This window comes from Mobula birostris, chromosome 5 (genome assembly GCF_030028105.1).
Source record: "Mobula birostris isolate sMobBir1 chromosome 5, sMobBir1.hap1, whole genome shotgun sequence".
NCBI lineage: Eukaryota > Metazoa > Chordata > Chondrichthyes > Myliobatiformes > Myliobatidae > Mobula > Mobula birostris.
Window position 1 is genome coordinate 13,576,434 of NC_092374.1, and position 12,465 is coordinate 13,588,898.

The 12,465-nt window shown below is 41.7% G+C and overlaps 1 protein-coding gene across 7 annotated transcripts in view; it reads left to right on the forward strand.

The window, feature by feature from the left end:
* The window catches only part of clcn3 (chloride channel 3), a 238,113-nt gene that overhangs the window by 195,519 nt on the left and 30,129 nt on the right, over positions 1–12,465 (forward strand). For all 7 annotated transcript variants that reach the window (XM_072257638.1, XM_072257643.1, XM_072257640.1 and 4 more), the window contains one exon: positions 1,279–1,465. In XM_072257638.1, coding sequence (XP_072113739.1) covers positions 1,279–1,465 — 187 coding nt within the window. The remainder of the gene's footprint in view (positions 1–1,278; positions 1,466–12,465) is intronic.

Here is a 12,465-nt window from a genome sequence, read left to right on the forward strand (position 1 = left end):
ATCATGATGTCCCAGACCATGACACCCAGGAAGCTACATACCATCCAGAATCTCATTCTCGTCCACAGAACCTCCTTTATATTCTCCTAACTAGTGAAACCCCTATCACCACTGCCCGTCTCTTCTCCCCCTCTTCCTTTCTGAGCCACAGAGCCGGATTTAGTGCCAGATACATGACCACTATGACTTTCCTCTGCTAGGTTATCCTCTCCAAACTGTATCCTGTTGTTGGGGGGCAGGGGTGGGTGGAGTGACCACAGGAGTACTCTGCACTGCCCTTTCACCCAACTGTCATCCAATTTCCTGTGTCCTGCATCTTGGCTGTAACTATGTTTCTATATATCCTGTCCATCACCTCCTCAGTCTCCTGAATAATCCAGAGTCCATCCACTTCCAGCTCTATCTCCTTAATGTAGTTTGTTGGAAGCTGCAGCTGGATACACTCCTTGCGGCTGAAGTTGTCAGGGAAACTGGAGGTCTCCCTGTCTTCACACATCCCACAAGAGGAGCATTCAACTGTCCCTACTGCTCCAACTGAAATTATAAAGAAGGAAACAATAAATAAACTGAAACAAAAACTACCTATAGCTTTTCACCTTCTCACACTCAAGCCTCTCCTTGCTGAAGCCTCTCCTTGAAAGGTCTAAAGCCTCAAATCTCTATTCTAACCCTGTCTACTCTGCTTGTTCCTGTCCTATTTTTATTTGCCTTCTGTCAATGAATCCTGATCTTTGATTGGCTGTCATTCAAACGCCGCAACTCCTGTGAAGCAATACTTTTTTAATGCACACTTGTCAGCCTATGTGAGTCACATCTTGCTCCCTATCTCTGATTGGCCACTGTTCAAACATCAAAACTCACATTAAGCACTGATTTTTTTCATGCACATTTGCTGACCTGTGAGTCACCTGTTGCTCCCAATCTCTGATTGACTGCTGTTCAGACAGGGTGGTGAATCTGTGGAATTCATTGCTGCAGATGGCTGTGAAGGTCAAGTCCTTGGGTTTATTTAAAGCGGAGGTTGATAAGTTTTTGATTAGTCAGGGAGTCCAAGTTTTCAAGGGGAAGGCAGGAGAATAGGGTTGAGAGGGATAATAAATCAGCCATGATGGAATGGCGCAGCCAACTCGATGAGCTGAATGGCTTAATTTATTCCTGTGTCTTATGGTCTTGTGTGAAAGAGAATATAGAGAGAAATAGAATTGCACAATACAAAATTCCTTTTAAAAGGATGCATCTGTCGATTGGTTTCTGTTCATGCTATTTTCTTCTTTGCAGGTACCTTCAGGTCTCTTCATACCGAGCATGGCTATTGGTGCCATTGCTGGCAGAATAGTGGGCGTTGCAGTGGAGCAGATGGCTTATCACCACCATGACTGGTTCATATTTAACCAGTGGTGTAATGTTGGAGCAGACTGTGTTACACCCGGCCTGTATGCAATGGTTGGTGCTGCGGCTTGTTTGGGTACGTTTGCCATTTTCACTAGCTATCCATAAATCATCCTGTTTAGAGATTCCTCCACAGATTTGCATGCTATAAAACCATACTGTCCTAACAAATGCAGACCAGTTTCTCTGAGGCAAATTCTTAAAAAGCTAAATAAGGATGTATTCCTATGCAGACTAAAAGTGTAGTGTTGTACCATTGCCCCTAGGCAGTCCCTTGGGTTGACTACTGTGAAGTCTGCCTAATGTGAGGCAGGCTGTACATGATGGTGTTGGTGGAAGTGAGTAGATCAAAAGGTGCGGTGATCATTATTTTAATATATGGTATCCTCCCAAACCAAACATGCAAATTCGGAAAAGGGAAAAGCTGGAGATGATTGTTAGAGGCTATGCATCTGTAAGGTAATAGATTAGCCACACTTTGCACTTGTATATTAACTTACACTTTGAAAAGTATCCCTTGTTGCTCCATAAATACTTAGAAGAAAGTCTGAAGATGAAAAGTAGATTAATTTGAGGTGTAGATGGGTTGGAATCCAAGCTGTTATAAATGCGGTTCGAGGTAATTGGTGACTGAAATGGAAGTGACCAGAGATGTCTGTAGGTCTGGAAACCTGGGCAAAGGATGTCAGAGTAATTGTTAGGATATTATAAAGATTTGTCTCAGGTCTGGCCATTTGATTGATTGAGAAGAGTTGAGGCCCATCATATAATACGGATATAGAAAGAGAGTCTAGGCAGGTATCAGGATTTAAATATTTTCAAGTGGGGGCCAAGTCTAATTTCACTCTTCCAAGTGATCAGCTGAATTACTTTTGGCTTAAATTGTATTTCTTATATCTATAAGGATTATTAAAGAAAAGAGATAGTAGTAATTACGAAAAATTATGCCACTGAAGTAAAACAGAACAAAAAAAATACAGGGAGTATTACATGGACGTTTAGTCAGAATCAGAATCAGGTTTATTATCACCAGTGTGAAATTTGTTAACTTAGCAGCAGCAGTTCAATGCAATACATAATCTAGCAGAGAGGGAGAAAAAAATAAATAAAATAAAACATAATAATAAACAAGTAAATCAATTACGTGTATTGAATAGATAATTTAAAAATGTGCAAAAATAGAAATAGTGTATATTTTAAAAAAGTGAGGTGGTGTCCAAAGCTTCAAAGTCCATTCAGGAATCGGATGGCAGAGGGGAAGAAGCTGTTCCTGAATTACTGAGTGTGTGCCTTCAGGCTTCTGTATCTCCTACCTGATGGTAACAGTGAGAAAAGGGCATGCCCTGGGTGCCGGAGGTCTTTAATAATGGATGCTGCCCTTCTGAGACACCCCCTTCCTAAGGATGTCCTGGGTTCTTCGTAGGCTTGTGCCCAAGGTGGAGCTGACTACAACCTTCCGCAGCTTCTTTCGGTCCTGTGCAGTAGCCCCTCCATACCAGACAGTGATGCAGCCTGTCAGAATGCTCTCCACGGTATAACTATAGAAGCCATAAAGTGCAAGATTGAATTATAAAAACAGCAGAGGAACTAAATAATCATGTTGGTTTATATGACATGCAGAATATACTTGAACGTGGCTACGTACAATTAAACTAAGAAGTGTCATATTCTTGTTGGAATAAATTGAAGGCAAATCAATTTAGGGCTAACATGTCTGGGCACAGGAAAGTATGGTGGGCTGGGCTGCTGAGATCAAGGTCCAAGGTACCTACAACTGGTCCCAACAGCACTAAAGATGTGCTTTGACTCAAGAAACAGCTGTTGTAGGTAAACCAGATCATGAGCTGATATATTGGAGCTAGTCCAAAGAATATGAGTTGATACTGAATCCTTGGTGCTGCTTGGATCCTAAGATCTCAGTGCTCAGTCGTGTTGCTATGCCATATGCTCATCATAATATTTTCTTGCAGGTTCAAAGCTTAGTGACAACTTGGCAACTGTGGATGCAGGAAAGAAAAGTGGATGATAGTTTGCCATATCCTGGTAGGGAGGTTTGCTAAGGCTATTGGGGAGAGTTTAAACTAGAATTGATGGAGGGTGGGACCGAACTGAGGAGACGAAGGAAGGGGCAGTTGGCTCACAAAAAAGAGAAAGATTGGAGACAGTGTGAGAAGGAGGATAGGCAGGTGATAGAGAAGGGATATGCTCAAACCGATGGTTTGAGATGTGTCTATTTTAATGCAAGAAGCATCATGAACAAAGCAGATGAGCTTAGAGCATGGATCAGTACTTGGAGCTATGATGTTGTGGCCATTACAGAGACTTGGATAGCTCAGGGGTAAGAATGGTTACTTAGAGTGCCAGGCTTTAGATGTTTCAGAAAGGGCAGAGAGGGAGGCAAAAGAGGTGGGGGCATGGCACTGCTAATCAGGGATAGTGTCACGGTTGCAGAAAAGGGGGAAGTCATGGAGAGATTGTCCACTGAATCTCTGTGAGTAGAAGTTAGAAACAGGAAAGGGTCAATAACTCTATTGGGTGTTTTTTATAGACCACCCAATAGTAACAGGGGCATCGAGGAGCAGATAGGGAGACAGATTCTGGAAAGGTGTAATAATAACAGGGTTGTCATGGGGGGAGATTTTAATTTCCCAAATATTGATTGGCATCTCTCAAGAGGAAGGGGTTTAGCTGGGGTGGAGTTTGTTAGGTGTGTTCAGGAAGGTTTCCCGACATAATATGTAGGTAAACTCGCAAGAGGAGAGGCTATTCTTGATCTGGTATTGGGAAATGAACTTGGTCAGATGTCAGGTCTGTCAGTGGGAGAGCATTTGAGATAGTGATCACAGTTCTATCTTCTTTACCATAGCATTAGAGAGGGATAGGAACAGACAAGTTAGGAGAATGTTTAATTGGGGTAAGGGGACATAATGAAGCTATCAGGCAGGAACTTGGAAGCATAAATTGGGAACAGATGTTCTCAGGGAAATGTACGGCAGAAATGTGGCCAATGTTCAAGTAATATTTGCGTGGCGTTCTGCGTAGGTACGTTCCAGTGAGACAGGGTAAGACTGGTAGGATACAAGAACTGTGGTGTACAAATGCTGTTGAAAATCTAGTCAGGAAGAAACAGAAAGCTTACGAAAGGTTTAAAAAAGTAGGTAATGATAGAGATCTAAAAGATTATAAGGCTAACAGGAAGGAGCTTAAGAATGAAATTAGGAGAGGCAGAAGTGGCCATGAGAAGGCCTTGGCGAGCAGGATTAAAGAAAACCGCAAGACATTCTACAAGTATATGAAGATCAAGAGGATAGGACATGAGAGAAGAGGACCAATCAAGTGTGACAGTGGAAAAGTGTGTATGGAACCGAAGGAAATAGGGGAAGTACTTAATGAATATTTTGCTTCAGTATTCACTGCGGAAAAGGATCTTGGCGATTGTACGGATGACTTATAGTGGATTGAAAAGCTTGAGCATATAGACATTAAAAAGGAGAATGTGCTGGAGCTTTTGGAAAGCATCAAGTTGGATAAGTCTCCAGGACCAGACGAGATGTACCCCACGCTACTTTGGGAGGCGAGGGAGGAGATTGCCGAGCCTCTGGCGAGGATCTTTGCATCATCAATGGGGATGGGGGAGGTTCCGGAGGATTGGAGCATTGCAGATGCTGTTCCCTTATTCAAGAAAGAGAGTAGCGATAGCCCAGGAAGTTATAGACCAGTGAGTCTTACTTCAGTGATTGGTAACTTGATGGAAAAGATCCTGAGAGGCAGGATTTATGAACATTTGGAGAAGCAAAATTTGATTAGGAATGGTCAGCATAACTTTGTCAAGGGCAGGTCATGCCTTACGAACCTGATTGAATTTTTTTGAGGATGTGACTAAACACGTTGATGAAGGTAGAGCAGTAGATGTAGTGTATTAGATTATGAGGACACGCAGTCCTCTTTTATTGTCATTTAGTAATGCACGCATTAAGAAATGATACAATGTTCCTCCAGAGTGATATCACAGAAACACAAGCCAAACCAAGACTGAAAACTGGCAAAAACCACATAATTATAATATATAGTTACAACATTGCAAAGCAATACCATAATTTGATAAAGAACAGACCAAAAAAAAGTCTCAAAATCTCTTGAAGGTCCCATCATCTCATGCAGACAGTAGAAGGAAGAAAAACTCTCCCTGCCATGAACCTCCAGCACCGCAAACTTGCCGATGCAGCACCCTGGAAGCACCCGACCACAGCCGACTCTTGAATCTGTCCGAAAACTTCAAGCTTCCGACTAGCCCTCCAACACTGAGCACCATCTCTGCCGAGCGCTTTGGCCCCGGCAACAGGCAATAGGCAAAGCCGAGGATTTGGGGCCTTCCCCTCTGGAGATTCTCGATCGCACAGTAGCAGCGGCAGTGAAATGGGTACTTCAGAAGTTTCTCCAGATGTTCCTCCGTGCTTCTCACATCTGTCTCCATCAAATCAGGATTGTGCACGGTACCTACTTGACAGATATCGATAACATTTTGGAGCGGCCGCGCGTGCTGTGTTGCGCCACCATCTTCTCCTTCCCTATGGATTTCAGCAAGGCATTTGATAAAGTATCCCATGTAAGGCTTATTGAGAAAGTACGGAGGCATGGGATCCAAGGGAATCTTGCTTTGTGCTCCAGAATTGGCTTGTCCACAGAAGGCAAAGAGTGGTGGTAGATGGGTCATATTCTGCATGTAGGTTGTTAACCAGTGGTGTGCCCCAGGGATCTATTCTGGGATCCCTACTCTTCGTGATTTTTATAAATGACCTGGATGAGGAAGTGGAGAGATGGGTTAGTAAATTTGCTGATGACACAAAAGTTGGGAATGTTGTGGATTGTGTGGAGGGCTGTCAGAGGTTACAGCGGGACATTGATGGGATGCCAAACTGGGCTGAGAAGTGGCAGATGGAGTTTAACCCAGATAAGTGTGTGGTGGTCATTTTGGTAGGTGAAATATGATGGCAGAATATAGTATTAATGGTAAGACTCTTGGCAGTGTGGAGGATCAGAGGGATCTTGGGGTCCGAGTCCATAGGACACTCAAAGCTGCTACGCAGGTTGACTCTGTGGTTAAGAAGGCATATGGTGCATTGGCCTTCATCAACCGTGAGATTGAATTTAAGAGCCAAATGGTAATGTTACAACTATGTAGGACCCTGGTCAGACCCTACTTGGAGTACTGTGCTCAATTCTGGTCACCTCACTACAGGAAGGATGTGGAAACTATAGAAACGGTGCAGAGGAGATTTACAAGGATGTTGCCTGGATTAGAGAGCATTCCTTACGAGAATAGCTTGAGTGAACTTGGCCTTTTCTCCTTGGAGCAATGGAGGATGAGAGGTGACCTGATAAAGGAGTATAAGATGATGAGAGGCATTGATCGTGTGGATAGTCAGAGGCTTTTTCCCCAGGGCTGAAATGGCGATCACAAAAGGGCACAGTTTTTTGAGGTGCTTGGAAGTAGGTACAGAGGAGATGTCACGGGTCAGTTTTTTACGCAGAGAGTGGTGAGTGCATGGAATGGGCTGCTGGTGATGGTGGTGGAGGCGGATACGATAGGATCTTTTAAGAGACTCCTGGATAGGTACATGGAGCTTAGAAAAATAGAGGTCTACGGGTAACCCTAGGTAGTTTCTAAAGTAAGTGCATGTTCGGCACAGCATCATGGGCCAAAGGGCCTGTATTGTGCTGTAGTTTTTCTGTGTTTCTTTGTTAACTCACAGTAACTGGGAAGGTTTGGATTGATAACTGAATTCCTCTCTTTCAAGACTAATTATGTCATACAATAAGCTATGACATATTTTGAGGGTCAGAGTCAAGCCAGCTCTTATGAAATGTGTGACTCAAAGACTGCAAGTTTTTTGCTCATCTCAAAAGTTCAGAAATTTATTTTTAGAGAATGGGATGACATGAAAAAGGTTATTATTGTTGAAAGAATTATTGCCATAGAAAGCAAAAAATGATTAGACAGTTCTATCAACTAAAAAAATGAACATTTTGTAGTGAGGGAAATCTTTGGATTTTCTGTAGCAGGGCAGAGGTGGACAAGACTTGTGGAACATGAAAGCAGTGACAAAAGCCATTGAAGACTGCATCAATAAGAAGTATTTTTGTCCTTTGTAGGTTTTAGATCCTTCAAGTACGAGAGCTGGGTGTGGGAAATGAAGACTTTACCTTTCGTTTTTCCTTCTAGGAACATCTAAAGACCAGAAACAAAATCGAGGCTGCACCATCCAAAATTTAGATTTGGTGTCAAAATGAGCTATTCCATCTTTATTCGCCAAAGATTCAAACTGCTTCAGGTTTATTCCAGCTCTGTTTGTTTTAATCTGTAAAGTCTTACGGTGCAGCACCCTTGCCTTTTATAATGAGGACACTTCAAAAAGTAAAATGTTCCCCACAGAATATTCAGTAGGAAACAACGATGCTGTACAGAAAGGTTCTGAAATTTCATTGCTTTTTAACTAAAAATGAGAAGAATTAATCTTACCAGTAAAGCTAATACACCATGAAGTAGTCACAGTTGGGTTACTGGACCAACAGCCAGAGTCTTGGAGCATTGATCCAGGCACCTGAATCCCAACACATCAGCTGGAGTATTTAAATCCAAATAATTATGTAACCATTAAATAGCAGAAAAGGCTATTCTATGTAAGGGTAACAATGAAACTACCTTTGTCATAAATGAATCAGGAAGGAAACTGTCATCTTTGCCTGGTCTGCTCTGTATATGACACTAGAGACACCAAATTTCAGGGGCTGTTGAACATCTCAAATATAAATTTCAAATTTGTAAACTGAAATCTGCATTGCACAAATTTATCACTCAGCTTTTAGAAGTAATTTATTTTAAATTGTTTTAATTGTTACTGCCCATCCCACAATCTCTTTGACCTAGTGCCATCAGAAAGGGGGTACAGAAGGATCTGGATTAGGACTGTCTGTCTGGATAACAGCTTCTTCCCTCAGGCAATGAGACTAATGGATACCCTGCCACCACCGAGGTCTCATCACTAGGACAAGCGAGCTGATTACTGTACTGTTTACTAGTGCTGCGCTTTTTGAATTATCTTATGAACTTGTTTATAGTATAATATTTTGGTTTATGTGCTGTGATTGATATTTAGGATGTTCTGTGCATGCACTGTGGTCTGGAGGAACATTGTTTCATTTGGTTGTACAGATGTACAGTCAGGTGACATTGAACTTGAAGACAAATGAGAACCAAGCTAAGTGTACATTGAGAAGCTCTGATTAATTTTTCTTCCATTATGTTACCTAAGAAATAGAAGAGAGGTTTTCCACTTGTCCCCTTGTGTCTGCTCCAGTACAAAGAAGTCACAGCTGATGTTTTAACTCACAGCATTTCCTTGTTTTGATTCCCTATCGAAAATGCTCAATAGCTGTGCTTCCACAGTCCTCTTCAGTTCCATTTGTTTATCACAGGTACAGTGAAATATGTGTTAACAACCAACATAGCCTGAAGGGTGTGCTGGGCACAGCACACACATTTCATCATACATTCTGGTGCCAATATCATATGCCCACAATGCTCAGCAGTGTCCTGTTAGACAGTGAATGCTACCATGTGTATGAAGAATTTTTTTCATCTCAGTCTTGAATGACCAGTTCCTTATTTTTACTGTGGAAAAGGATCTGGTTTGAAAGTTGCCTGTCTTGGGCAGTTTGAACTTTGTCTTTAATGAGTTACTAGACAAGGGGTGACCCGTTGTGACACCCTTTGAGAGAAGGGTAGTGCAGTCTGATGTGACCAGAATGAACATTAAATTTTCCTGAATGCTATTGGTATCGCTTTGCTTTGGAAACTGAAGTAGAAAACCTCAGTTTATTAAAGAAGAACAACGCGTAGCAAAGCAAATATAGCTGCTCCTCATTTACTGAAGTACACTTTTGATGGCATCATTTCTGGCTTATCTGCCACCCTTGTGCCTGTCATTGTCATTCTGGAGACGTGCAGCCCTTTCATCCCCCATCTCTTCAGCTCTTCTGCTGTTTGTTGTTTGTCTCTGATCCTGGAGACGTACATGCCTCTCCTCCTCTGTCTGTTCTTCTCTCATCTTTTTTTGCTCTGACTCTTTGAACCTGGAATCATGCGGCCCTGCCTCATCCGATTCTTGTTCTCTCCCTCTCCTTGCTGCTTCCCGACGACGTTTGGTGTTATCTCTTGACCATAATGTCCCCCTTCCCTTTCCACGTGGCATAATTAGGCTGACCATTTTTTTTTGCCCTAATGCTGGATAGAAGATATGAAGCACTAACACCAAAGGATGCTGATTATTCTTGATGATGTGGTTGGTGCTCTGCTAAATGGATGTGATATAGTCACCGCTGTCCTTTGCAGCAAAGAGTTTTATTGGTGTCTGGAAGTACGTCATTACAATAAGATTTAATTATCTCTTATTGATGCGTGGCAGTTAGATCTGTCCCAATCCTGCACATGCTGATGGTGATTAGCAGAATGTGACCCTTGGAAATAGAGCTGTCCTGCCCTTTTGCTCCGGCAGGTGTGGCTGCTGAGGCTGGCCATGCGTATGCGTCGGGCTGTCGCATCCCAATTTCCATGATTGCCGATCGGGTCTCGGGTGAAAGCCAGTCTGTTGATTTTTGGCGAATGAGCAATTTTATACGAATATATAACCCTGAACTTTGCCTGCATTCTGTGAGTTAGCGCATTTTAATTCGATTTAGCCAAAATGCCGCTGTAATGCACCGTTTGTGCTAATTGGAGGTGACAAACAGACAGACAGAGCATGAGAGTTTTAGTAGTATATAGATGTATTGACCTGCATCCATTTGGCTGTTAGACTGCTTTGTCTGTGCATCTCATTGAGATGGTATATATTTCTGTGCAGTATATTCTCGGTGTTTTAGGATATTATAATGCACTCTTTGGCAGGAATTCAAATGTTATTAAACACTGCTTATGAATGTTTTTGATTTTATTAACTCTTTGCTGTACATTGTTTGCAACCAATACAGAGATATTTCCTTTCTTATTTATGTTATAAATCTACGCCATAGCAGCTACTGAATGGACACTTTTCAAGTAACTTACTATAAAGTCATAGAACACTATAGCACAGAAACAGGGCTTTTGGCCGATCTAGTCTGTACTGATATATTATTCTGCTTAGTCCTATTGATCTGCACCCGGACCATTGCCCTCCATACCCCTTCCATCCATATACCTATCCAAATTTCTCTTAAACATTGAAATCAAACCCACGTCCATCATTTAGAAACATAGAAAACCTACAGCACAATATTGGCCCTTCAGCCCACAATGCTGTGCTGAACATGTCCCTACCTTAGAAATTACATAGGGTTACCCATAGCCCTCTATTTTTCTAAACTCCATGTACCTATCCAGGAGTCTCTTAAAAGACCCTATTGTATCTGCCTCCATCATAGTCACTGGCAGCCCATTCCACGCACTCACTACTCTCTGCGTTTAAAAAAAAACTTACCCCTTCAGCTGGCAGCTTGTTCCATACTCACATCACCCTCTGAATAAGTTACCCCTCATGTTCCTCTTAAATATTTCACCTTTCACCCTTAACGCATGGCCTCCAAACTGACTCATCTTCAAATGGAAAAGCCTGCTTGCAGTTATCCTATCTATACCCCTCAAAACTAATTTTTTCTCTTCTGAAGTTCATGTAATTGTTAGAGTACAGCACAAATGAGCGTAGTGGTTAATATAGCTGGCTTGTAGAGTGCAGTTTGATTGAAGCAGTTCTCCAGCCTAATTCCACTTTCCAAAATTTGCCCCGTAACCCTGCAGTCCATGTCATCCAGTGACCACATTTGTCCCCATCTTTTGGCAGAAACTAATAACCTATATACAGTGGAGATTTCATTACTCCAGAGAAGGCAAATTCTATCTCTCTTTCATAATATAGCAGAAAATAATATAGCATTTAGAAATGAAAACTACCAGCAACATCTGGTCTGAAATAGAGAAAACCCACAAAAATACTGCAAACCCCCAGCTGGTCAGGCAGCAAGGAAATTAATGGTTCACGTCAGGGACTGAGAAAGGGAAGGTAGGCTTTTGGAAGCTTTACAAATTAAATAAGTTGTGCAGCACTTCTTATAAAATAGATGCTGACACTAAATTAGCAAGTATGAAAATCTAAAGCGGTGTGAATATTTGCTAAGTAAACATCCCTACTCATGGAAGGAAACATGAGCACAGGTAAAACAAGGAATACTACGTTTCTGACATTGGTGCAGCCAACTCTGTGGTTTACAGTGGTGAATAAGTATTTAGATTGTCTGGTCAGTTGAACAGAAAAATAGCAGTTAAACCAGAAAAACGTGAGGTAATGTGTTTGTGGAGGTACAGTAAGACAGGGGCATATAGAACGTGGGAGAATATTGGATGGTGTGTGAGGATGGAATGACCTTAGAATGTATGTGGCACAGATCTTTAAAGGTAGCAGGACAAGTCAATAAGATCGTTGGAAAGGTGTACAACTTCATTCACCTCAACTCTGAATTGATTCCACAACTGAACCGACTCACTTTCAAGGATTCTACTATTCATGTTCTCGGTATTTTCTGCCTACTGCATACCAACCAACTAACTAGCCCTTTGTCTTCTTTTGCACATTGGCTTTTTTGTCAGTCTTTGTTTATGTATAGTTTCTCATGTGTTCTGTTTCTTTATTTTCCTATGAATACCAGCAAGAAAATGAATCTCAAGGTAGTATCTGGTGACATATACTGTACATACTTTAATAGTAAATTTACTTTGACTTTGAGAATGCAATCCTTTGTTAACTGAGGCACAGAATACAATTATGGAAAGGCTCTGCTTGAACCATAAACAGTAGTGTAATTGGTTAAGTTGTCACTCAGTACAATTTTGCTCATCAGATTAAATATGTTATTGCATTGAAGACGTGTAGAGAATATTTGTCTAAGTGTTATCAGTGCTAGAAATGCATTGGTAGGATGAAAGGAGAAAACTTGGAATTGTATTCTCTTGAACCGAGGAAGCTGAAGGGAAACTGAAATCAA